The sequence below is a fragment of the Anastrepha obliqua genome, chromosome 2, assembly GCF_027943255.1.
Source record: "Anastrepha obliqua isolate idAnaObli1 chromosome 2, idAnaObli1_1.0, whole genome shotgun sequence".
Classification (NCBI taxonomy): Eukaryota; Metazoa; Arthropoda; class Insecta; order Diptera; family Tephritidae; genus Anastrepha; species Anastrepha obliqua.
In genome coordinates, this window is record NC_072893.1 from 13,565,236 (window position 1) to 13,592,094 (window position 26,859).

At 37.1% G+C, this 26,859-nt stretch overlaps 1 protein-coding gene across 1 annotated transcript in view; it reads right to left on the reverse strand.

The window, feature by feature from the left end:
- Positions 1 to 20,720, reverse strand: part of LOC129237936 (band 7 protein AGAP004871-like) — a 30,141-nt gene extending 9,421 nt beyond the window's left edge. The window contains exon 1 of the mRNA XM_054872937.1: positions 20,540 to 20,720. Coding sequence (XP_054728912.1) covers positions 20,540 to 20,669 — 130 coding nt within the window. The 5' untranslated portion in view covers positions 20,670 to 20,720. The remainder of the gene's footprint in view (positions 1 to 20,539) is intronic.
- Positions 20,721 to 26,859: the final 6,139 nt, after the last annotated feature.

Below are 26,859 nucleotides of genomic sequence, written 5' to 3' on the forward strand. Positions count from 1 at the left end.
TTTGTTGTAAATTTTTTTTTGTAAATATTTTTTGTTGTTGTAAATATATATTTTTTGTTGTTGTAAATAGATTTTTTTGTAAATATATGTTTGTTGTTGCAAATACATTTGCTATTGTAAATATATATTTTTTGTTGTGGTAAATATAATATTTTTTGTTGTAAATATATTTTCTGTTGTAAATACTTTTTGTTGTAAATATAATATTTTTTGTTGTAAATATTTTTTTTGCTGCAAAAATTTTTGTTGTTGTAAATATTTTGTTGTTGTTGTACATAGTTTTTTGTTGTAAATATTTTTTTGTCGTAAATGTTTTTTGTTGTTAATATTTTGTTGTTGTTGTAAATATTTTTTTGTTGCAAATATATATTTTTTGTAAATAGTTTTTCGTTGTTGTTGTGATAATATAGGTTATACTACGGCAGAAACCATTTCACTCAAAGTTTCACACTTTGTAACAAATTACATAAAAAAAAAAATACAAATTTTAATCAAACTTTTATGGATATGCGGTTATGAAAAATTTCATGAAAAGGATATTGTCCTGTAAGCGTGGTCGCGGTGGTCATTTGCCTGATGTTATTTTCCACTATTAACGCCATACCTTCCTCTTTATAATGAAATAAAAATCCGATCATTTATACAATATTAAAAAATAGTTTTTCTTTGAATATCAAAATAACACCTCTTATTGGAAAACCCACAAGAAAAAATTCTTTGTCACTTAATTTTCTTTTTATTTTGTAAAATTTTTTAAATTACACTTTACGCGTAATTCGCGCGAACTTGTGGGAAATAAAAATATTGTATTTTAATTCTGAAATTATACAAAAAAGTTGAAGTTGTGGAGAAACCATTTTTTCTGCTATTAGTAAAATATTTTATTGAAGGAAAACTGAGAAAACTGTTGGATAATAAGTTTATAAATGAACTTATTTTTTACTTTGGCGTATTTTTATAAAAACTGTCAGTTTGCAAAAAACCAAAATTAAGAAAAACAATTGTTTTATTTATTTATATACAAATTTAGTCTATGATAATACAAGTTTCTTACAGACTGTAGGAAAATTTTGATATCTCCCTCGTTCCCACGTTCTCAAAGCATTTTGTGTGCCTGCAGGATCGAATGGGGGTAGCAGAGGAATAGAGAAGCTTTATTTGTGTTGGGGATATTGATATGGGATATTTGGTGAACATTTCGGAAATAGTTTCCAAATAATATTAGTGATTTAATTGATTTTCTTTAATCTTAAATCTTTTAATATTCACTTTCAATTGCTTCCCAATGAGGCAGTATACTTTTATATGATTGTTAATTTCATTTTAATAGAAGTTTAATTCAACGCAAATAGCTAATAAATTTCTGTAATGAGGTTCGGAATTTCAAATACTACATACACAAGTACATATGTATGTATGTTTGTATGTATGTATATGTATGCGTTCTAGTTATATGCCGTATAATTTCGGCTACATATATATATTATAAATTTGCAGAAATCTTTAATAATCTGTGACCATGAGCGTAAATGCAGTGGGTCGTCTAGAGGGGGAGGGGAAGTACCGTAGAAACGGGGTGTTCGAGAGGGACCGATAACTCTGAATTTATTTAAGAATTTTTATATTTTTTTGTATTCAATTATTTATTTATTTAGAAAGGTGAAATAATAATATTCTTACACGTGAAAAACGGATCACTGGCTGCCAGGACCTTCGGCTCGCTGATGTAAAAATAAAAGGTAGTTAGCTTAAAGGTCTTACACGTAAAAGTGCGACTAGAAAACTTAATTAATTAAGGTTTAGGTTAGGTTAGGTTAGGTTAGCCAGGTTGCTTGTCCAAGGCAAAACTCTCAATGGCTCTAAAGCCCATGGTGATATCTGTATTTGATTTACTCCTAACTAAGTTGCTTAAACTACTTGGATCTTTTTAAGAAGGAAACTAATGACTCCATTTTGCAAATTTCACAGGCCTTCAAAAAAATAATCGCCCAGATATTTGGCACGGCTTCTTTGAAGTGCTGGATATTCACAGAGGAGGTGTTGTACCGACTCAATTTCTTCTTCATCTCCATAACTACCAGGTACATACCTATGAAGTGAGACTTTCAGCTATTAGTCCATAGATGTCATCCGTCATCTGTCAACAGTATTCAGTTCATTGTTTGTTACGTTTCATACAACAATGCATTTTTGTCACTTTTAAAAATGTCGAATTTCGTGCCTTCAAACTACGGTTTGCGGGCATCGTGAAACCACTTGTGAAATGCTGCTCTCCCGGTTCAAAAGGAAGTCTTTTTTGCATCGAATCATTACGGGTGATGAAAAATAGGTGTATTTCTCCAATCCCAAGCGTAAACGATCGTATGGTCCGCCCGGCCACAAGCCAAAAACAACGGCCAAGCCAAATCGCATCGGCCGCAAGGCAATGCTGTGTGTTTTCTGAGATCAGCGTGGTATGATTTGGTACGAGCTATTAAAACCAGGTGAAACAGTTGACGGTACCCCTACCGATTTGAACAGCGCTATACACCGAAAACGCCCTGAATATGCCGACCGGCATCACAAAGTAATTTTTCTTGATGACAATGCACCGCCACATCCACCGCCACATCCAACAAGAGCGACCCGGGAATTGGTGGAGACGTACGATTGGGAACCGCTGATGCATGCGGCTTACTCACCAGACATGGCGCCTTCCGAGTATCATTTGTTTGCATCGATGGGCCACGCACCTTCCGAGCAGCGCTTCAATTCTCACGAAGAAACCAAAAAATGGCTCGATGATTGGTTTGCGGCCAAAGACGGCCAATTTTTTTGGCGCGGCATCCATAAATTGCTTGAGAGGTGGGAAAAATGTGTCGCTAGCGATGGCTATTATTTTGAAGATTAAATTTGTAACCATTTTTTGTTAATAAACGTTTGAAATTGAAAAAAGTCTCATTTCATATGTATACACCTGGTACTGCAAAAGTCGTTGTGAGGTAGATCTATTCTACTGCCTAGGGTACCAATAGTGCGGTGACCCGTTATGACACTTGTGAGGACGCTGGTAGTGAATCTGTCCAAGCCAAACAGACATCTTGTCCTTTTAAGATTCAGTTTTGGCCAGAGCGCTTTAGAGATCCTGCAGTTAGTAGTCAGAGACCACGGCCTGGTGATATTCTTGATTACGCTCAAGTCAATAGCAGTGTACAGTTCGTTTAGAGGAATGCTTATGTCCTCTACCACTCGTTTAAGGGGAGAGCCTGGTTTATAAGGTCAAAAAAATCATTTTTTTTTCGTTTTAAGCGATTCCTAATATATTTCAGAATATTCACACAAAGTTACAGAGCCTAATTCTCAATATTTCCGTAGATCCAAAGCCAAAGGTAGGCGAGCGTTAGGTAGTTACGCTGTGACCGGACAGCTATAGTACAAACTTTATCTTCTTTTCTCGACTTTTCATTTTTATGATTTCTTTGAATTGGCGTACATGAATGGATAAAAAACTAATGAGCCTTTTGAAATGAATCATAGCTTGTTCCCTTCAGTATTAAATTCTCTTCTATTTGAACTAACAAAATAGATAATAAAAAATTTTTCAAGATTTTTATACCAAGTTGAAGTGAATTTTTTTTTTATAGCAAGGCATTTTTTTTTTTAAAACCTCCAAAAAGTTGAAATTTTGGAATTTCTCTCAGTTTTCTTAGTTCATCTAGATTCTAGAATAAAAAATCATGATAATTAGAAATCCATTTGAATTTTTTGCGTTAGATAATAATTACGAGTTGTATCTTGTACGCCAGTTGGAAACTCCAGCGTTGCAGCGCTCTACTAATTTCGATGTTAAACATTTTTTTTCAACTTATTTTAACCAGTACAAAAATGTTTTTATACTTTTTAAATGTTCATTAAAAGATAGTAAAAACTTTGCAGTGCTAAATTAATTTTTTCCTTAAAAAAAATCGCAAAGAGATGCAATTTTTAGACCTCATAAACCAGGCTCCCCCCTTAATGCCAAGCTCAGAGTCTTTCCTTGCACACTCATCCACTCTCTCATTTCCTTCCACTCCAGAGCGGCCGGGGAGCTAACAAAGCGTGGTGCTGTGTTGTTGGATAAGGTAGAGTGACCTCCGGCATCTTTAATTGATGTGCGCTGAGGCCAGTGCCTTGATGGTTGCTTAACCATCAACAAAAATTGTAAGGCTTGCCGAAAGTAAGCTAATCATCATTTTTGCTGCTTCATTTATAGCGTAGATCTCAGCTTGGAAGACGCTACATCGGCCTGGGAGTCTTAAGGAACAATTTAAGCATAATTGTTCCGAGTACGCTCCCGATGCAGTGCCATTGTCCATTTAAATATGGTGGCCACTATCATCTGATAAAAAAATATAACAAGAAAAGAAAATTAGAAATCAATTTTTTCAATCCTGAACTAAGACAAATTTTGATATATTTTCTGAGGAAATGTAGCAGATATTTGGTTACGGAAGATATTTTTTCTGATTGGTGCAAAATGTGGTCAGTCGTTGAGACCGTTGACAGACCGTTAAAGACGATAAGTGACAGTGTTGGCAGGGAAACCATTTTGGAACCATTGAAAACGCACGAATGGGGGGCGATTGTGCGCCGTAGTTATAAGCAACGTAAATTTAGTGGCTAGTATGGTTTTATACTGTTTGAATCATTTACGATATAATCGTGGCAAGTGGATTTCCATGTGACAAACATTATAACATTAAAGAAATCTTCGATGGTTTCAAAGTTTCCAAAGTTTAAAACACTTTTCATGAACCGATTTTACAATCGCCTTGAAACTCCAGATTTCCAATAGAGAAAAACCCTGTCTTGAGATCAGTCAATTTTACTAACTTTTTTTTTTAAATTTTATGTATGACTAAGTCTGTAGATGGGCCCGTCCGTCCTTTTGCAGTCCTGACCTGATTTTTCTCTCGACGCCTCTGTATGAATATAAGTACGTCCAGTTATTCATAAGTTGAGCAAACCCACTTATGTGCAAATATACAAGTATTTATGTGATGTATTCATTTACATTTTAAATTTAAATGTTTTCGCATCCATCACTCGAGAAAATCATATTACACGAGCTGCCTTATTTGCTGCTGCTCGAACTGTTTGAAAATTAGAAGCAAATTTTCAACTGATTGTATTTTCGATATGAGCACATGAACTATTGAGTTATTGTTGTGTTTGTCGGCGAATTTGCGTGATTTAATGGCGCATGAAAATACAAAACGATCCAATGCCTTTGGCGTTTGCTTGCATCCACGAAAATTATCAGAAATCATTGAAGACTAAAATTAATATGCATTTAAGAGAAAAGAAATGCAAGCGAGCTGAACGGTGATATTTTCACAAAATCGTATATTTAAGTTTTAAAAGCTTAAATTTATATTTAAATTTGTCAAGTAAATATAAGAGTTTTTCCGCTGTTTATAAAATACTTGTGAACTTTTGAGAAAACATTTAATTTTGAATCAAGCAGTTGCTTTTAACCCGGCTTGTCGCTAGCCAAATACAAACGCAAACGGTCGCAACCGGGTAAAAATTACCACAAAATATATGGCTGTATAAATAATTAAATATTTATTTTACGTAGGGAGTGCGTCTTTTGTTTCTATGCAGAAAGGTACTTGAAGCGGCAGGTCACGATATTTTGTAGAAAAAAGAGGTTGTCTGTAAAGTTGGTTTACTGACGATAGTTTAACGTGATAACGCCATAAGAAAATACTGATTGAATGGTTGCATTTTTCAAAAGAAAATTTTAATTTTATTTGTTTGATAGATATTTTGTATGGATATAGAGAATGAGTTAACATTAACATAACATAATATACTTTAACATAACATAACATAACATAACATAACATAACATAACATAACATAACATAACATAACATAACATAACATAACATAACATAACATAACATAACATAACATAACATAACATAACATAACATAACATAACATAACATAACATAACATAACATAACATAACATAATATAACATAACATAACATAACATAACATAATATAACATAACATAACATAACATAACATAACATAACATAACATAACATAACATAACATAACATAACATATAACATAACATAACATAACATATAACATAACATAACATGCTGTTCAAGCAAGGTAATGACGCATGAGCAAGATAACGACGCATTTTTTGGTGCGTGCAGCCGGCTACATAGAATTATAAGACGTTATCACGTCAAAAAATAATAATAACATTAAAACAACAGGTATTATTAACAAACTTGGTTTTATTTTAAATTCTTCAATAAATCAAATTAATAAAAATCAATAAGAAGGCATATGCAAATACAAATACGTGAATTTATATATGTACATATGCGCATATACATACACATATACGCTCACTTAAGGGGTAACAACACTGTAGAAATTTCAAAAAATTGATTTTTTTTTTATAAGCTTTAACAATTCTTTGAACCTTTTTAAAATACAGAACAAAAAGTTTTATACGTTACCGAAGTTTATTTCATAAATATTTTAAGCTTTTGACCAAGCGTTACTGACTGCTACCTAACGATTTCTCCAAATTTCCAAACTTTAAACGCGTTTTTCTCAAAACACGTTTTCTGAAATTGGCACGCAGCATAACTCAAACAATTTTAAATATTTTTAATCAGGTTTTTCACTACGTCTGTATAATAACCTTCTTAAGAGAAGAGCGTAGGGGATTTTCGATAGATTAATTTAAACGATTGTTATAATTATTTAAGTGCCGTTTTTTTAGTCCAAAATAGGGTTTTTTCCTTCAAATGCTTGCTAATTCCACAAAAATAAATATTTTTTAAATCCCCTACGTGTTTCTCTATCTATTCTTATCTAGATTAAGAAAAAAAATGTTTCTTTGTTCCAGATTAAAATTTGCCCCCTCTGTGCTGCGTGCCGCGGAGCTCCTTCAAGAGAAACCATATTACAAAAATTTCTCCAATGCCGCCATTTTGTAAAATTTTTCGATCAAACTTTGTAGTTTTGTATTTTAGTATATAAGTAATAACTTCCCAAATCAGAGTGATTGTTTTCCCTTTCCTTCTATACAAAAAAATTCTTTAAAAATCGTGTTTATTTTACGCGTGTACAGTGGTGTTACCCCTTAAGTAGGAGAGAGCAAGATGTCGAACGTTGCCGTTCGTTTGCTTTGTTTGCTTTGTCGTTCGTTCCGCGCTTTCGCTTGCAGTACATTCAAGGTAACGGCAACGAGCAAGGTAACGACACATGAGCAAGGTAACGACACTTTTTTTCGTGCGTGCAGCCTGTTAAATCGAATTATAAGACGTTATCACGTCAAAAAGTTAGAAGTGGTTTTATTACATACACACACACACACACATACATAATTGGCGCGTACACCTTTTTTGGGTGTTTGGCCGAGCTCCTCCTCCTATTTGTGGTGTGCGTCTTGATGTTGTTCCACAAATGGAGGGACCTACAGTTTTGAGCCGACTCCGAACGGCAGATATTTTTATGAGGAGCTTTTTCATGGCAGAAATACACTCGGAGGTTTGCCATTGCCTGCCGAGGGGCAACTGCTATTAGAAAAACGATTTTCTTAATTTTGGTGTTTCACCGAGATTTGAACCAACGTTCTCTCTGTGAATTGCGAATGGTAGTCACGCACCAACCCATTCGGCTACGGCGGCCGCCGTTTTTTTTTTGGTTTTATTACCTCTGTAGTAATTTTTACCCAGTAGCGACGAACGCCGGGTTAAATCCAAATACTGATATTAAAAAAAAAAAAATATTATTTTAATTCAATATTTATGCCGATAGATTCTTGAGTTATACCTATGAATAATTCTTCATCATTATTGGCGCTACAGCTCTATGTGAGCTTTGACCTGCTGCGCAAAATTTCTCCATTTGCCCCGATCCTTGGTTGATTCCCTTCAGTAGCTGACCTTGAGTTTCCTCATGACGTCTTCTAGTTTTACAATCCATCTTGATCTTGGTCTGCCTGTTGCTTTCCTTGAAAATGTTTTCGCGTCAATTATTTTTCATTGAGCTCTCGTAGGGTCTATTCTCATGGTATGCCCGAGCTACCTTAGTCTTTGAGTTTAGATGAACCGCACAATATTTTCCCCTCTTATAAGTTGGTCCAGTTCATGGCTCCATCTTATATGCCACTCACACTGCACCGAAGATTAGCCTCAACATTTTTCTCTCGAATACTTTGAGTTCGTTTTTGACTTTTTCACGTATTGCCCAAGACTCCGATCCGTAGCAAAGAATTGCAAAGTCCCGGGCCTATCGCATAGATGGCACTCGTTTTATAGCATTCACCTCTTTTTCAGTTAGTACTAACCTCAAAAAGACAGCTCTTAAAATTTCATGATATTCTATTCATTAGTTCGTGAGTTATTGTGCTAAGAGTGACGCTACTATTGTTATTTCCAAAAAATGGACCAAAAACTATTTCTTGTTTTAATTTTACACTGCTTCTTGATGGGAAAAAATACCGTTCTAGTGAAGCAATGGCTGGAAAAGTGTTATGGGGACCTCCGTTCCATCAGAAACAACAATAAAACTTAGAAGGAAAGACATTCGGCTGATGGTCGGCATCATTACAGGACACAACCCATGGGGTCAGCATATGCCTACCATTGGAATCATCGAGAACCCGATATGCCTGTCATGCTTGCCAAAGAATGTGGAAAATTCTCACAGGACTAACTATCTCTCTCTCTGTCTCTATTCTTTCCTATCTCTTTCTCTGATACTTTTCTCCTTCGCTCCTTCGCTATCTATCCCCTTTCCAGAGCTTTAAATGTTTTAGGAGCCACCAAATCTCCTGGTGCTCTTTGGCTCGACCTTTTCAAATTTCAAAAAAAAAAAAAAATGGTTTGCTGACTTCAAACATGGTCTCGTGGTCGTAGAGACACCGATGATGCACAACGCAGTGGCCGCCCATTTGAGGCGGTAACACCAGAAAACATGGAACAAATGCACAAAATCGTTTTCAATGATCGAAAAGTGAACTTGCGTGAGTTAGCTGACATCGTAAAGATATCAAAAGAACGAATTGGCTTTAAATTGCATGCGCATTTGACTATTAGAAAGCTCTGTTCAAAGTGGGTGCCGCGTTTGCTCACTTTCAAGACAATGCCCCGCGTCACAAGTCCATCAAAACAATGGCAAAACTACGTGAATTGAACTTTGAATTGCACCCACGCTGGACATTCGGCAGATTTGTCTCCCAGCGACTACTGGCTGTTCGCAGACCTAAAAAAATGGTGGTAAGAAATTTCGTTCGAATGAAGAGTTTATCGCTAAAACTGTGGCCTATTTTGAGGCAAAACGTAAATCGTTCTACAAAAGTGGTGTTGAAATGTTAGAGCGTCGCTGGAACGATTGCATTGTTCTTGCTGGAAATTACGTTGATGAATAAAGGTAATTTTGAGTAAAAAAAAAATATGTTTTCCTTGTTAGGCTCGGGACTTTTCAGCCCATGTGTTATGTGACGAAACTGTTGTATGATAGACGAACTGCTGCATGACGAGTACGAGTAGCTAACGACTCGTGTGCGCGTCCCCATATGAACACAAGTGTGCGACAACGAAGCATATCTCTCGGGTACCTTTAGTTTGCATAGACTACAATGCTGATACGAGCCATGTTTGGATGGCCTTATTCTTATCTCTTCGGCATCATCCTCACTGGCAGCCCATAAGAAAGTGGAAGTTTCGTTGAATAGATTGGTCACTACTACTAAAGGGTTGCTTAGAAGCAAAGGAATGTAAAGATAAAGAACTGACTGATATGTTGGCTAAAACCCTGTGCAAAACTATCAACGCTCAACGTGCCACTCATATGCTTGTATTGCTTTGGGGAATAAGCTCATAGCGTTTTTATATTTTCTTTATTTTGCAACGATTTGTTTGCTGTTTGGCAAAGGCTAAGTATTCATTCGGTAGAACTCTTTCTGCTTTAGAAAACTATGTTAACTGTATTTTTCAGTTTTTTCATTTTTTATTAGTTTTGTGGCTTAGAAATGGGTGTGTGGAGAAGGTCTCTCAGGCGAGTATACAGCACGGAAATGGTTTGCAAAGTTCAAAAAAGGCGACTTTGACGTCGATGACAGCAGAAAGCCTTCTCAATTCGATAAAGAAATATATAGTATATCCCTCAGCCTTGTTAGAATATCTTCTAACGCAACCAAGAGTGGATTGTAAAGTATTTCACTTATTAACTAAATAAAAATAATGGATTTCTTTTTCCCAAACTAATATTTAAACGAAAATCTTTAAAAATACAAAAAAAGGGCCTGTATACGAGTACATCTCTTCAAAATGAAATTTTTTTCCGAGGTGGAAGAAAGCGCAGAAAATATTACTTTCCCCTAGCAACAGATGGACCAAATTGCCATAGGTTAGGTTAGCCGAAGAGTAGAGACCATTTTGGCCATAGCGATACCAGTTTTGAGTCCTTTTTTCAAATTGCCATGAGTCATAAACAAATTTTTGGAGGTTGGTTTTTTGCTTTTAAATTTTCCCAATTCTTCCAACACGGATTTATTTAATCTATATATAATATATTATATAAAATTCAAATTATGTATGTATCTATAGATCGACTTGCGTCCTAAACGCATAAGCCGATCGTAACCAAATTTGAAACACGAACTGGATACCTTACCGGGATGGTCATAGGCTAAAAAATATTTTGATATATATAGGGGGCGTGGCACCTCCCATACAAATGGAATTTTCAACAGTCCGTATTTTTGGAAGTATTTACGTTAGACTACTGAAATTTGGTAAGGGGTTATATGACATTAATCCTTACAACATCCAGAAAAACTGCGTATAATGAAAAAGGGGGCGTGGCACCTCCCATACAACTGGAATTTTTTATAGTCCATATCTCTGGAAGTATTTAGGCTAGACCAATGAAATTTGGGAAGGGGTTATATAAGGTTAATCCCTAACACCTCCAAGAAAACTGAGAAAAACGAAAAAGGGGGATTGGCACCTCCCATATAAATGCAATTTTTCATTGTCCATATCTCCGGAAGTATCTGGTCTAGACAACTGAAATTTCGTAAGAGATTATATATCTGAAAACTGGTGATAGCTAGAAATGGGGCGTCACACCTCCTATACAAATGGGATTTTTCATACTGCATATCACTGGACGCATTTATGGTAGAATACCAAAAATTGGTAAAAAGTTTAATGAAGTTAGTATTTAGTACTCCTAGAAAAAATATGAGCTTAAAGAAAAATGGGGGTTAGACCATTTGATATAGAAACGAATTTATATTATCAACGATAGAGGTATTGCTGAATTGAATGCATTCTCTTATTGGTAAAATATGTTTGTAAATATGTGAATAAGGCCAGCGACATGGTAGTTCTGGGAATAACTAACTCTAATGATGAAATAACGCAATTCCAAATGGGACGATACATTAACAGCAATGAAGCAGTTTGACGCATACTCGGATTTTCCATCCACGAGAAGTATCCACCAGTTGTTCACCTGTCAGTTCACCTTGAGAATGGTCAGCGTATGTATCTTACCTAGGCGAACGCGTTGGCACGAGCTTTAAATCCACCCGACACTACATTGACTGCTTTTTTCAAGTTGTGTCAGCATGACAGTTTTGCCAGAACATTGCTCTATGTGGAAGTTCCTAAGTTTTATACCTAGAATTCCTCCAAAAAAGAATTCATAAAAAGAAAACAAGGCGCAATTGTGTCCGGTACAGAAGCTCGCCAAGGAGACTCTCTAGGACGTGTTTATACAATCCATCCAAGTAACGCTGAGTGCTTCTACCTAAGGCTATTGCTACACAAAGTTAAAGGACCGGTGTCCTTTCAAGCTCTGCGAACTGTGGATGGGGTATTATGTTCCACGTATCGACAAGCTTGCCAACATTTAGGTCTACTGGAAAACGATAATCACTGGGAAATTACATTATCTGAAGCTGGACTGTCATGCCTTTCTTCGCAGCTTCGCAGCTTATTGGCAATAATATTGACAACCTGCTCGCCATCAGATCCAAAAGCACTTTGGAAAAATCACAAAGATAACCTTAGTGAAGACTACATGAGAGCAGCACGAGCTGCAAACGATAATACAAACCTGAACTGCTCTTTGCAAATTTACAACCAAGCGCTAATCGTCATAGAAAATATATGTATTTCAATTAATAGCAAATCCTTGGAGCATTTGGGATTACCTTCTCCCGTTCGAGACAGAATCGATTTGGCCGACAAAGATATCTCCCGGGAGATGAATTACGATATCGAGGCTCTTCGTACTTTTATAAGCAAAAGCAAACCTCTATTGGTTACGGATCAAAAAGTCGCATACGAAACTATTCAAGGAACGATTATTGAAAATAAGGGAGGATTGATTTTTTTGGATGCGCCTGGAGGAACCGGCAAAACATTTCTGCTTAATTTGATATTGGCTGATGTAAGAGAAAAGAAAGAAATCGCTGTGGCAGTTGCTTCTTCAGGAATAGCGGCTACCATTTTGTGTGGCGGACGAACAGCTCACTCAGCTTTTAAGTTACCACTGTCTATGCAAATATCTGACACACCGATGTGCAATATAAGCAAAAACTCAGGTCAAGGTAGGGTTCTAAAGACATGTAAGCTAATCGTGTGGGATGAGTGCACAATGGCCCATAAAAAGTCGCTGGAAGCTTTAGACCGATCTCTGAGAGACTTGAGAGGTAATGATCAACCCATGGGTGGTGCCTTACTCTTACTGGCAGGGGATTTTCGACAAATTCTTCCAGTTATTCCGAAAGGAACCGCCGCAGATGAAGTGAATGCCTGCTTAAAATCGTCATACCTATGGGACTATGTTCAAAAATTGACTCTTTCTACAAATATGAGAGCACATTTGGGAGGAGATGCTTCAGCAGAAGTTTTTTCTGAACAACTACTTACAATAGGCAATGGAAAAATACCAGTTTCTTTACCACCAAATTTAATTTCTTTTCCTCCAGGTTTTTGTCAACTTATGTTATCAGTCGATGCTTTGATAGAACGGGTATTTCCAAATATTTCAGCCAATCACACAAACTATAAGAGGCTTCGAGAAAGGGCCATTTTGGCACCTAAGAATGACGATGTAAATGTCATTAATTCCAAAATTCAAGAAATACTACCAGGAACTGTCACAACTTATCATTCCATTGACACAGTCGTCGAAGAATCTCATGCTGTTCATTATCCCGTTGAGTTTCTTAACTCCTTGGACCCACCAGGAATTCCTCCTCATCGACTGATGCTTAAAAAGGGGGCCATGATAATTATTCTGCGTAATTTGAATCCTCCACGTTTATGCAGTGGCACGAGGCTAATCATCACGAAACTTTTACCGAATGTTATTTCAGGAAATTTTGAAAACCACAAAGTTTTTATACCAAGAATTCCAATGATACCGACGGATATACCTTTCAATTTTAAACGCCTCCAATTTCCTATTAGACTGGCTTTCGCAATGTCCATAAATAAAGCTCAGGGACAATCATTAGCTGTAGCAGGAGTCAATCTAACCAACTCATGTTTTACCCATGGCCAATTATATGTAGCCTGCTCCAGAGTTGGCGCACCGAAAAACCTTTTTATTTATACTCAAAATAATATAACAAAAAATGTCGTACATCCGATCGTTTTAAATAATACCTAAACTGACTTAAAAAAGTTAAAGTTGTTTTATTTACATTGCATACTTTTTGATAGAAATGTGGGGTGAAACCCACGGGTATAAGCTAGTATTTAAAAAATATATATATTTGTGTTTAATGTTTTTCTTGAGACATATAGTTTTGGTTTCATCACTATTATCTTTATAAAAGTATGGCGGTACATCTTGCTAAGGCTAAAAATGTATTTTTAACAAACTTTTTACCACAACTACTTTCATATGCCAAGCGTGGAAGTGAAGGAGGCTTAAGGTCTATTTTACCACAAAATAGGCTTAAATACTTTCCTCAGTGGCAGTTTTAGCTTTCAAATGATATGACACGTCCCGCAGCGGGAAGAGGTTGTTAACAGCAACGGCGAATATATAATTGATTAACTTATTGATATAATTATTGTTTTTTGTTTAAATAAAAGACTTCAGTAAAAACACTACGAACTTATTCTTGAACCTAATAGTAATTGGGACTAAATGCTAATAGAAAACTAATTAATAATTCTTTATTAACCTTTCCGACGTAGTTAAAATTATAGTTTCCCGGAAAAAACATATACATTATGTTGTTATGAGGCCAATAAAGCACTTTTGCTTAACTATATTAGTTCATATTCATACATCTGTCGGCAAGGGAAATAATTCAGCGTACAATGCACTTTGTGGGCGCGTAAAGTTTATTTATCTTCTAAATACCATTTGTCGGTAAAATTGCGAAAATTCATAGCTGTATTTATTTAAAAATTTGCTCAAGTGTATGAATGTATGTATATATGCATATTGATTCTAATATCCATCTCCAAGCGGCTCTGGTTAGTTGATAAAATCTGCGTAGTTTTTACCAAAGCGAATTTGTTATTTGGAATATTTACATATCTTCATGGAAGCGCCTAACCACACTCATAGGTCTGTATATATTTGCGAATTCACAGCGCTAGACAATTTAATGCACGCCTACCCTGCTGGGAAGACTCGATCTAGTGAAAAAAACTTGTGGTTAGAACTGGCATGATTTTATCAATTGCGAGTATCGACATCTGCTGTTCTATGTTAAGGAAGGATCCTCGATTTATATCCGTTCAAGGACTGTCAATTCAGTAGCTTTGCCCAATTCTTTTTAGGGTTAGTTTATAAAATTTACCAATTGTCTGAATGGGAAAATTAAGGAAGATGAACAGTCATGGCTGACGGTCCATACAAGGGCACAAGTTGGCTATTAGTTTCTTTCAGGGTGGCATTTTAATTTGCTTACTTTTGCCTCATTTGATTTTAAGTTTCTGATAATGTAAACAAAATATGTTTTTTATAGAGTTGTGTGTTTATTTAAATACCTAATCACTGGAGCAATTTGGTTTGGTTGAGATATTTAATGTTTTGGGCGATTTAAAGTTCGAAAGGGCAAATGACCAAAATATGTGCAATACCTATATAACCCTTTGTTATTGGTGTTTGGCGGAGCTTCTCCTCTTATTTGTGGTGGGGGACTACAGTTTTAGATAGCTTTGTCTATGAGGAGATTTTTCATTTTTTAAATACATATGTACACTCGGAAGCTTAGATTTGACCACTTCCGTTCGTGCGCTGAATCGGGTTCTCGTAGATTTAGTAGTGCAGAACGAATTGCGTCTTGCAATGCCAATTCTGCCAATTTAATATAAAACTATTAGTGCAGGACTCTCTCTTTGCCAAAAAAAGTCACGATACACTTAATGGGTTGAAAAAAAGCACGGCCTAAACTTCTCAGTGTAAAAAAAATATTTTGAGTGATGGAAATCTTTATTTTGACCTTTAGCGCACCATTGCTCGTCTGTCAATCGTTAAATATGATTGACACCATCAAGATGCACTCTACAATGCGAAGAAGGAGCTCGGCCGAACACCTAACAAAGAGTGCAAGTGTGGATATATGCATGAACGTGTGCTACAATTACTGGGGTATTGAATATATTTTCAATCATTTTCAGTCTTATGTTCATTCAGGTATTGACCATAAAAATTTAAAAATAAACGGAGCGATTGGAGCGCTCATTTGGATAAGTGATACCGAGCTAAATATTGTATTATAAAAGGGTGATCAGATTGGAGGTAGTTTTTCCAATCGAGTTTTTTGACCGATCACGCGTGACTACTTTTAAACTAAATACATACTTTTTACACCCCTCAACAATGTTTACAAATCGGGCATTTGTGTTACGAAAATCGACGCTCTGTTAAAAGTGTCCATTGCGCGCTCAGGCCAACGATGAGGTCTTAACTATGAGGCCCATTTTTGGCTTAATGGGTACGTAAATAAGCAAAATTGTTGTATTTGAGCTGAAGAGCAGCCCCAAAAACAGCCATTAATCCAACGAAAACAACCCTCTGGAGCGGCCTCGGTAGTCTAGCGTAAGTGCACTAGCCTTCCAATCCCAGAGGTTGTGGGTCCTAATCGCATATGAAGCACGGTCCTCGCACTTTTCCAAATTTACCTACTTTCCCTGTTTCTAAAAAAAAAATCTCATTCCTCAAACCCAAAAACTTTTCCTTTCCATCCTCACTCCCTCACAGTAGTCAGCGCATTATTTGCATTGTGGCTGGTAAGATAAGCAGAAACAAAGAAAAACACACAGCTACACACTGCATCAGTGGCGCCAGCAAGAGGAAGCGCAGACACACCAAATTTAACGAAGCCCTCAACCATCCGTGCGATCCTTCTGGCAGAAAAATGTGAAACACAGATGGCGCTCCAAGCAGTAAGAAGGCGTTGTTCTTAATCAATTACCTAGTCAACAGGTGGGCATTTCCACCACTTAGGGCTGGTAGCGGCAGGCTAATCACTCACCCTGCCAGAAATCAAAAACAGATTAACGAAACCAACGTAAGACAAGTCTTTCGAGAGGAGTGAACAAGGAAAAATATCTTGTAAAAGCGTTACATCACTTCACTTCTGCGAAAAAGAGGAGGAATAGGAACAGTTGAGCAATACTCTCTTTAATGGAGAGCGTTGGATCTTCCAGCAAGATTCAGCTCCAGCCCATAAGGAAAAAACCACCCATCAGTGGCTAAAAAACTATTCATAGGTTCATAGCCGTAGGAGATTGGCCGATTTGTGGCCAGAATTGGAGGATATTGCCTATAGAAGATCTCACAGAAATTTGGAGAGTCTCAGACAATCTTTGGTTCGAGCAACGACGTCAATTTCCTTGGAAACGGTGCGTGCTGCAATAGCTGATTGGCCTGATCGTTTGAGGCTTGTGTAAAAGCAAGGTGACCATTTCGATAGAAAATTTAAACTTTTTTTTCAATATTTACATGATTAAGTTACTCTAACTTCATTTAAAAAAGTTTTATAATTTCAGATCTATAAATATAACGGACTCGTAACAGAACTTATGGACGCACTAAGTAATTAAAAATAATATATTGGGTTGGCAACTAAGTAATTGCGGATTTCACTCATAGATGGTTTCAGTTGAATTTTTAGGTTTGCAGACGTAGTACAAATGTAAAACACATTTTGTTATTTGATAGTTTGGAATTCAGCTGTCAATTAGTAAAAAAAGTTTTTTGATCGGTTGCGTAGTTTTCGTTTGGCATTCGTTGAAAAATGGAAAATCGAAAGGAACATTTTCGTCATATTTTGCTTTTTTATTTCCGCAAAGGGAAAACCGCATCGCAAGCTCATAAAAGGTTATGCGCTGTTTATGGTGACGAAGCCTTAAAGGAACGGCAGTGTCAAAATTGGTTTGCCAAATTTCGTTCTGCTGATTTTTCACTCAAAGATGAAAAACGCTCTGGTCATCCAGTTGAAGTTGATGACGCCCTAATCAAAGCAATAATCGATTCGGATTGTCACAGTGTTGTGAGATTACAGAGAAGCTTCGTGCATCAGACACATGCATTGAAAATCACTTAAAATAACTTGGCTATGTTAAAAAACTCGTTACATGGATTCCTCACGAACTGAAAGAAACGCATTTAATGCAACGCATTAACAGCTGCGATTTGCTAAAGAAACGTAATGAAAATGATCCATTTTTAAAACGACTGATAACTGGCGATGAAAAATGGGTTGTTTACAACAATATCAAGCGAAAAATAGCGTGGACCAGGCCAGATGTACCAACTCAAGCAACATCAAAAGCTGATATTCATCAAAAGAAGGTTTTGTTATCAGTTTGGTGGGATTACAAAGGAATTGTTTACTTTGAACTCTTACCACCCAACCGAAGGCTCAAATCTGATGACATTCCCATGGTAGCCGGTTCTTCGTTACCGGAATGACTCAGGTTTTTCCCGACCAAGGTCTGCCGCCCCACTAAGCTAGCCCTGTCTAGTGTACTGTATCAGTTCTGATGTCTACATTGAACAACTAACGAAATTTAACAATGCAGTTGAAGAAAAGCGGTCCGAATTGACAAATCGGAAAAGTATTGCATTCCATCATGACAGTGCATGGCCACACACATCTTCCAAAAATTATAGGACCTTGGTTGGGATGTTTTGCCACATCCACCATATAGATCTGATCTTGCACCATCTGATTACGTTTTGCTTCGATCTTTACAAAACTCCTTGAATGGTAAAAATTTCAATAATGATGATAATGTCAAATCGTACCTGATTCAGTTTTTTGCTAATAAAAACCAGAAGTTCTATGAACGTGGGATTATGATGCTGCCTGACAGATGGCAAAGGGTCATTGATCCAAATAAGCAATACATTTCAGAATAAAGCTATTTAGTTCCATGAGAAAATTGTCTTTGATTTTCTAAAAAAAAAGAGGTTGTCTGTAAAGTCGGTTTACTGACGATAGTTTAACGTGATAACGTCATAAGAAAATACTGATTGAATGGTTGCATTTTTCAAAACAAAATTTTAATTTTATTTGTTTGATAGATATTTTGTATGGATATACAGAATGAGTTAACATTAACATAACATAACATAATATACTTTAACATAACATAACATAACAAAACATAACATAACATAACATAACATAACATAACATAACATAACATAACATAACATAACATAACATAACATAACATAACATAACATAACATAACATAACATAACATAACATAACATAACATAACATAACATAACATAACATAACATAACATAACATAACATAACATAACATAACATAACATAACATAACATAACATAACATAACATAACATAACATAACATAACATAACATAACATAACATAACATAACATAACATAACATAACATAACATAACATAACATAACATAACATAACATAACATAACATAACATAACATAACATAACATAACATAACATAACATAACATAACATAACATAACATAACATAACATAACATAACATAACATAACATAACATAACATAACTTAACATAACATATATTAACATAACATAACATAACATAACATAACATAACATAACATAACATAACATAACATAACATAACATAACATAACATAACATAACATAACATAACATAACATAACATAACATAACATAACATAACATAACATAACATAACATAACATAACATAACATAACATAACAATACATAACATAACATAACATAACATAACATAACATAACATAACATAACATAACATAACATAACATAACATAACATAACATAACATAACATAACATAACATAACATAACATAACATAACATAACATAACATAACATAACATAACATAACATAACATAACATAACATAACATAACATAACATAACATAACATAACATAACATAACATAACATAACATAACATAACATAACATAACATAACATAACATAACATAACATAACATAACATAACATAACATAACATAACATAACATAACATAACATAACATAACATAACAATACATAACATAACATAACATAACATAACATAACATAACATAACATAACATAACATAATATAACATAACATAACTTAACTTAACATAACATAACATAACATAACATAACATAACATAACATAACTTAACATAACATAACATAACATAACATAACATATCATAACATAACATAATCATGTCAAAAAATAATAATAACATTAAAACAACAGGTATTATTAACAAACTTGGTTTTATTTTAAATTCTTTAAGTAAATCAAATTAATAATAATCAATAAGAAGGCATATGCAAATACAAATACGTGAATTTATATATGTACATATGCGCATATACATACACATATACGCTCACTTAAGTAGGAGAGAGCAAGATGTCGAACGTTGCCGTTCGTTTGCTTTGTTTGCTTTGTCGTTCGTTCCGCGCTTTCGCTTGCAGTTCATTCAAGGTAACGGCAATGAGCAAGGTAACGACATATGAGCAAGGTAACACTAATGAGCAAGGTAACGGCAATGAGCAAGGTAACGGCAATGAGCAAGGTAACGACACATTTTTCCGTGCGTGCATCCTGTTAAATCGAATTATAAGACGTTATCACGTCAAAACCGCAATTACTTATTTGCCAGCCCAGTGAAAAGAATTTCAAAAACTTACAAACTTTTTTCGTGTTAATTTTTCAACTACCCTCAAAGGAGCGTAGACTTATGACACTAAGTGTATATTTAACGCGGCAAATGCAGGTGTGCCTATCGTACTTACACATACAAGTACATCTGACGTTTAAGTACTCGAGTGTTAAGTTCACTTCCTTAAGATCATTTTCCACTTGTTTAAATACAATCATACCATAGACTACCATTTTAACCACAATCGGTTATTATTATTTTGCACTGTTACATTTTTTTTCTGTGACTATATTTGATATTTGTATGTATGTATGTATGTATGTATGCACATTAAAAAGAACAAATCCCACATACATGTCTTTAATCCCTGGTAGACGCGTGAACCGTGCACGGTTGGCGATCGCACGTCTGTGGTTGGATATAGGATGGCATGCGGAGACACAGGATTTGCACGGGCGCGATGTTGTGTAGGTGCAGCATTCATTTTTGTTTGTTGCTTTTGATTTACTTGTAACTAGACTTAGATTTACTTTTAAAACTTAATTAAAAATGCAAAGTAGGTGCTCGATTTCGTTATTATTTCTAAAATTTACCGCTTCAAGGAGCTCTAAACGTTAGGAGCTAGAAAAACCAACTAAACTGAGTCAAAGAAAAATTGAGAAGCGCGAAGAAATTTCAAAATTACACGTTTCTTTGCGCATATTTAAATGTATACGCATGTATGTGCGTATGTGTATCAACACACAGCATCTCTACATGCACGGTTATACGATTTTTGCTTCTGATATACCCATTGGCGGCGACTCGCGCTGGAAAATGTTTTCCAGCCAATTTCGACTTCATGCTTTTGTTTATAATTTTTTACAAACAAAATAACCACCAACTAGTTGTATGGGTATTCTTTTCTTTTAATTAAATGCAAATGTAAACTTTTATTTCTAAATGTGTATGTCCATGCATGGAAGTGTGTGTGTGTGTGTGTTCAAATGTTTATATATTTTTAGATATTCGTTTTTTTTTTCGTCGGCATGTAGACACATGATTATTTCTAATTTCTATTGAGTTGTTAATGCACTGTGATTCACTGATCCACTCGCACGCCTTCCGCGGCCACAACAATGCCTTTGGCTATCAACCTATGGTAAATGCGCTATTTGGGCCTCACTGGAGCAATTCGATGGAGGAGTGGCGCGGTGGGACGTGAATTGTTTTGGTTCGAAGGTGTAAATACATAAATAAACGCCAGATTTGACATGCGGAAAACAACACAAATCAGCAAAGAAGCGCCAGGCCATCCTGCGGTCTTCACCCGGGGATAAAGTGGCAGCCTCTGTTGTCGATCAAATTGCTTTGATGATTTCGACTGAACGAACAGGCAGCTGAATTTTTTTTGTTTTTGCTTTTTTTAATAACGATTCTTAGATTTTTAGAAGCGTTGTGCAAATGCTCGATAACATAACACGTCCTGGGCTATGGAAGCCGTTGGAGTCAAAGTTCCCGCTTCCTCAGAGTTTTGTTTCGCCGAGGGGTCAGAATCCTTTTCGGTAACCTTAGGCGGATCAATCGGGCCTTTAGATTTTGGCCGAAGTTGGGTTTTACCGAACCCGTAGTTCAGCCAGTTGTTGGAAGTCTTTATGACTTCTGCGGAGATTGGGTCAATAGCAATGGTAATTTCTACCACAGTACCCTTGCGCACTCTGTTGAGCACCCGCCAGTCATTAGTGTTGAGGCCCTCGTTTTGGCCGTCAAGGAGGCTAATAATATCCTCAGTTGAGGTGCTGTCCAATTCTGGAAAGTGACCAACGAAGATTTGTGGGCGCGGTATGTCCGCCTCCTGCACAATCTTCAGCTGTGCATCTTTCCACGGCTTTAGCTTAGGAACTACTTCCTTTGGCCAATTAGCCGTATCATCGCAGCCGCATGATATAACTATATATCCTGGGCGAAAGGTGCAGCTATTAAATTTGGGCTTTGCAGCACCAGTCTGCTTTTTCCTTATCGCCTCCAGGATAGCATGTTGTATGGCCGTTAGTCTTTCCCTCGACCATACTGTAGTGGGATAGTCAGGAGGAATTATTCCCAACTTCGTGCTACACGCCGCGTCTTTGTAAGACATTTTTGTTGAGTCTACCTTGACTTCTGGATTAGGCACTGCTGCCTTTGGTCCTTCCGTTTCGGTAGTCTCTTCTGCCTTTTTTCCAACGCTAGAGCTCCCCTGTAAATTGGCACGTTTAGGGGAGCTTTGCTTTGGCGTGGTGCTGCTGGAGCGTTGTCGCTTCAGATCAGCTGGTTTTTGAGCCAACTTTCTTGCCTCGTCAATGCTGTGGCCTTTTCTCAGGAAGTACTTTAGGCGCTTTCTGGCGGCACCGCAAAGTCGCACCTTGTCTTCGTCCTTTCTTCCTGAGTCACGAGTGGGAGAAGATAATAGTTTCTCCTCTTCCTCTGGTGATATGGTAGAAGCTTTGCCATCTGGCCCCAGGGCCATGTCCATATCCGTGCTTTCGCTGACAGTTGGAGGGCATTGTTTGCCCTTAGCTGCCTGCGATGTTGTTGGTAATTCGGCACTGTTTACCGAAAGGTCGTTATCGACCTGGTTTATATTAGGCACTCCTGCCTTTTTTATTAAATTGTTTGACTCTGCCATGTGGTTCCACGAGTGAAGGGGAAGGCAAGGTCGAGCCACGACAGTGCCCCGGTGTCGCGGTAAGGCTAATTACAACCAGAGGGCGCCCGATATCTGGAGGTCACCGTTATAAGACACACTTACGTAGTGCCATTCATCCTATAGGCACGGTTCGAATTACACCTAGGATTAGGTTATGCCTCTCTAGATCCGCCATTTTTGGTTAAAAGCAGGGGCACCTCGTGCAGGAGTGGCATTCTACCACAATGGTCGGTCTTTAGGCTACTGGCACAACTGCCATACGCCTCTGTGTGCATTCCCCCAAGAAGCAACGTACACTTCACCTACTATGCTACATAGTTGACACGATTTTTTGTCGGTGTTTGTCAGCTATGGCCAAGGATAATAGGAGTACAAGGTTCGCTCTTGAACTATGGTAAAAAAGATAATTGTGAGAGGTGCTTCGGCTGCCACGTCTTTTCGGAGATTCGACAGACGAATTTTTGCGCGATTATTTCACACGTGTTCACACACTCGTCCCATCAGTCGTTGTTCAGATGGCAACGAAGTGTCATCGGATTTCGTTTTGTTGACGTTGGAGAGAGTTGATGTACTTTTGACTAGCATATATCCATAATTGTATACCGGAAGTCCGTAAGTTTGCTTGTAAATTTGTTGCGGATTGACAAGCTTGAGCGCTCGCCGATGTATGGGATTATCGACGCATCGATGCAGATCAGCTTGCAAGTAGCGTTTTTTAGCGAAAGCCCTTTATGTGGTGATGAGCTTTTGTTTAGCTTTGTTCTCCATTTGTTAGCCCATGTACAGTCTGTGTCAGAAGAAAATACCCTGTTCTAGTGCTAACTCAGGTTAGTGTTCCGTTTTTTAATCAAAAAATACGAAATAATTGAAATAATAATATGATTCTAGTACGGGCGGTAGCCATTGATGTTGTGAACAACATAATAAAATTTCAGACGATTCGATTAAATAGTTTTTTTGTTTTTTTTTGACAACACCAGGCCAAAAAAAGGTTTTTGAGATAATTGAGTTTAAGGTTTTGACCATTTAAATGCGACCATTGATGCCGCCGCGTGACGAATCTGACTCTACCTGCTAAAACGGCTGTAGAATCGAAAATACTGGGAATATCCAAAAAATATTCTAAAAATTTGACAGTACAGGGTTTGATTGAAAAGTAATGAGCCATCCCGCGCGGAGCGTCTGTCAAGCGATCAACCGAATCGACTGGTATGGGAAAATGATCGTTGGACCTTCCCCTTCCACTAGAAACCGGTTCCAGTTCGCTGGCAACAGCGGTGCAGTCAACATCGCTACGCGCGTGACAGCTGCTTTAAAAGTGTGTTAGGATTTTGCAGTGGCGAAAATGCAGCGATCGTTGGAGCAACGTTACTCGATCAAATTTTGCGTAAAGCTAAACAAAACTAGTACCGAAACCATTGGGCTACTCAAGGAGGCTTACAGGGAGCAATCTCTGTCCAGTGCCCAGGTAAAACGGTGACACAAGTCGTTCAAGGAAGGCCGGGAGGACATCGAAGACGAACAGCGATCTGGAAGGCCTTCATCACGACAATGCGCCGGCGCACACCGCCTTCCTCTGCACCTCTGCATTGGCCAAAATGGGGGTTCCGGTGCTTTCCCACCCTCCCTACAGCCCAGACCTGTCCCCTCCGGACTTCTTCTTGTTCTCGCGTCTGAAAAGAAAGCTGAAGGGGAGGTGTTTCGACTCCATCGAGGCGATCCAACAAAATTGTGACAGCCGAATTGAACGCGGTTCTGGCGGATGAGTTTAAAAAATGTTTCCGGCAGTGGAAGGAGCGCTACCAGCAGTGTATTGACGCTCAAGTGTCCTATTTTGAAGAATATTGGTTGTATAAGCCAAAAGGTTTAATAAAACTACTTAAAAAAATAAGTATAAATATAATAATATAATATAATAAATACTTTAAAAATATAATAAATACTTTTCAATCAAGCCTATACTTTCGAAATATCAAAAAAAAAAAAAAAAATCGATTTTTTTTTAATTCTAGACACGCGGGACCCCTTAAGCGGTTTTTTGTACTTCCATTTAAGTTTGTTGGTTGCACAACTGTTTTCAGCCCTCGAATTTTGATATCTTTGTTTTTAATGTCATTTGCATGAGTGATGAAAATTGTTTACTTTTATAGGCCTTGTTTGTTTGTCTTCGTGACTGAAGCCGGGAATATTCTCGTTAGTTAGCTATTTTGTAACATAGCGATAATCAAGAGCTTCACGTAGTTACTCTATATGAACCATTAATTATAATATAAAGGTTGTCAAAAAAGTCTTGCGGTATTTCCGCAAGCTTGTCTTTGCAAGCGCGTAGTTCTAGTTGTATTCGTCGCATCGGTTCACGCTAGAGCTTTTTGGAAAGCCTTTTCACGTGCTAACACGTGTTTGATTAATTGTTGTTTGCTTTTAGTCGTTCGTGAGTTATAGCGTCGCAAACATGGAGCAAAATAAAGAGAAAATACGGCATATTTTACAGTACTACTACGATAAAGGCAAAAATGCATCTCATGCTGCCAATAAAATTTGTGCAGTTTATGGACCCGATACAGTTTCCATTTCCACCGCACAACGATGGTTTCAACGTTTTCGTTCTGGTGCAGAGGTGATCGAAGATGCGCCACGGTCCGGAAGGCCTGTCGTCGAAAATTGCGATAAAATCGCTGAATTGATCGAAAGAGACCGGCATAGTAGCAGCCGTAGCATCGGCCAAGAGCTGGGCATGAGTCATCAAACCGTTATAAACCATTTGAAGAAGCTTAGATTCAAAAAGAAGCTCGATGTATGGGTACCACACGACTTGACGCAAAAAAACATTTTTGCCCGTATGGATGCATGCGAATCGCTTCTGAATCGCAACAAAATCGACCCGTTTTTGAAGCGGATGGTGACTGGCGATGAAAAGTGGGTCACTTACGACAACGTGAAGCGCAAACGGTCGTGGTCGAAAAGCGGTGAAGCTGCCCAGACGGTGGCCAAGCTTGGATTGACGGCCAGGAAGGTTCTTCTGTGTGTTTGGTGGGATTGGCAGGGAATCATCCACTATGAGCTGCTCCCCTATGGCCAAACGCTCAATTCGGACCTGTACTGCCAACAACTGGACCGCTTGAATGCAGCACTCATGCAGAAGAGGCTATCTTTGATCAACAGAGGCCGAATTGTCTTCCATCAGGACAACACCAGGCCACACACATCTTTGGTGACGCGCCAGAAGATCCGGGAGCTCGGATGGGAGGTTCTTTTGCATCCACCGTATAGTCCGGATCTCGCACCAAGTGATTACCACCTATTTCTGTCCATGGCGAACGAGCTTGGTAGTCGGAAGTTGTCCACAAGAGAGTCCTGTGAAAATTGGCTCTCCGAGTTTTTTGACAATAGGGAAGCGAGCTTCTCGTTGGGAACTCGTCATCGAACAAAACGGCGCATATTTGACTTAAATCGCATTAATATAACCAATTTTATGAACAATTGAAAATTCAATAAAAATACCGCAAGACTTTTTTGACAACCTATATATTTAGAAAGAACTTGCTCTTTATAGTTGCGATAAGTTGGGCATGCAATTTTTTAAAGTCTTTTGCACCATTGATAACAACTGACTAGATTCCCTAACTTTTTAATAGCAATATTTTTTTCTTTTAATTTTTATTTTATATTTTTATTTATTTATTTTATTAATTTATTCTATTTTCCTTTTATTAGCCACTTCTGGCGAAGAATGGGCTTTTGTTTTTTATTTAGTTTTTTCTTTATGCGTATCGGGTCGGCTTTTCTGACAAGTTGTTGTTGTTGTTGTTGTGCCAGCAAAAACATTCCCCATACTTACATACGAGGAATGCTGCTGAAGTGACAGTCCTTGACCGGATATAAATCCGGGGTTTTCCGGTTACGTAGAACTGACTGTCGTGGGAACGTCCTCCTCGTTGGTTTCATGTACATTTTCTTTATTTTATTTTTTTGATATTTTTAATTTTTTCGTTCTAGAGCGCATTTTCCT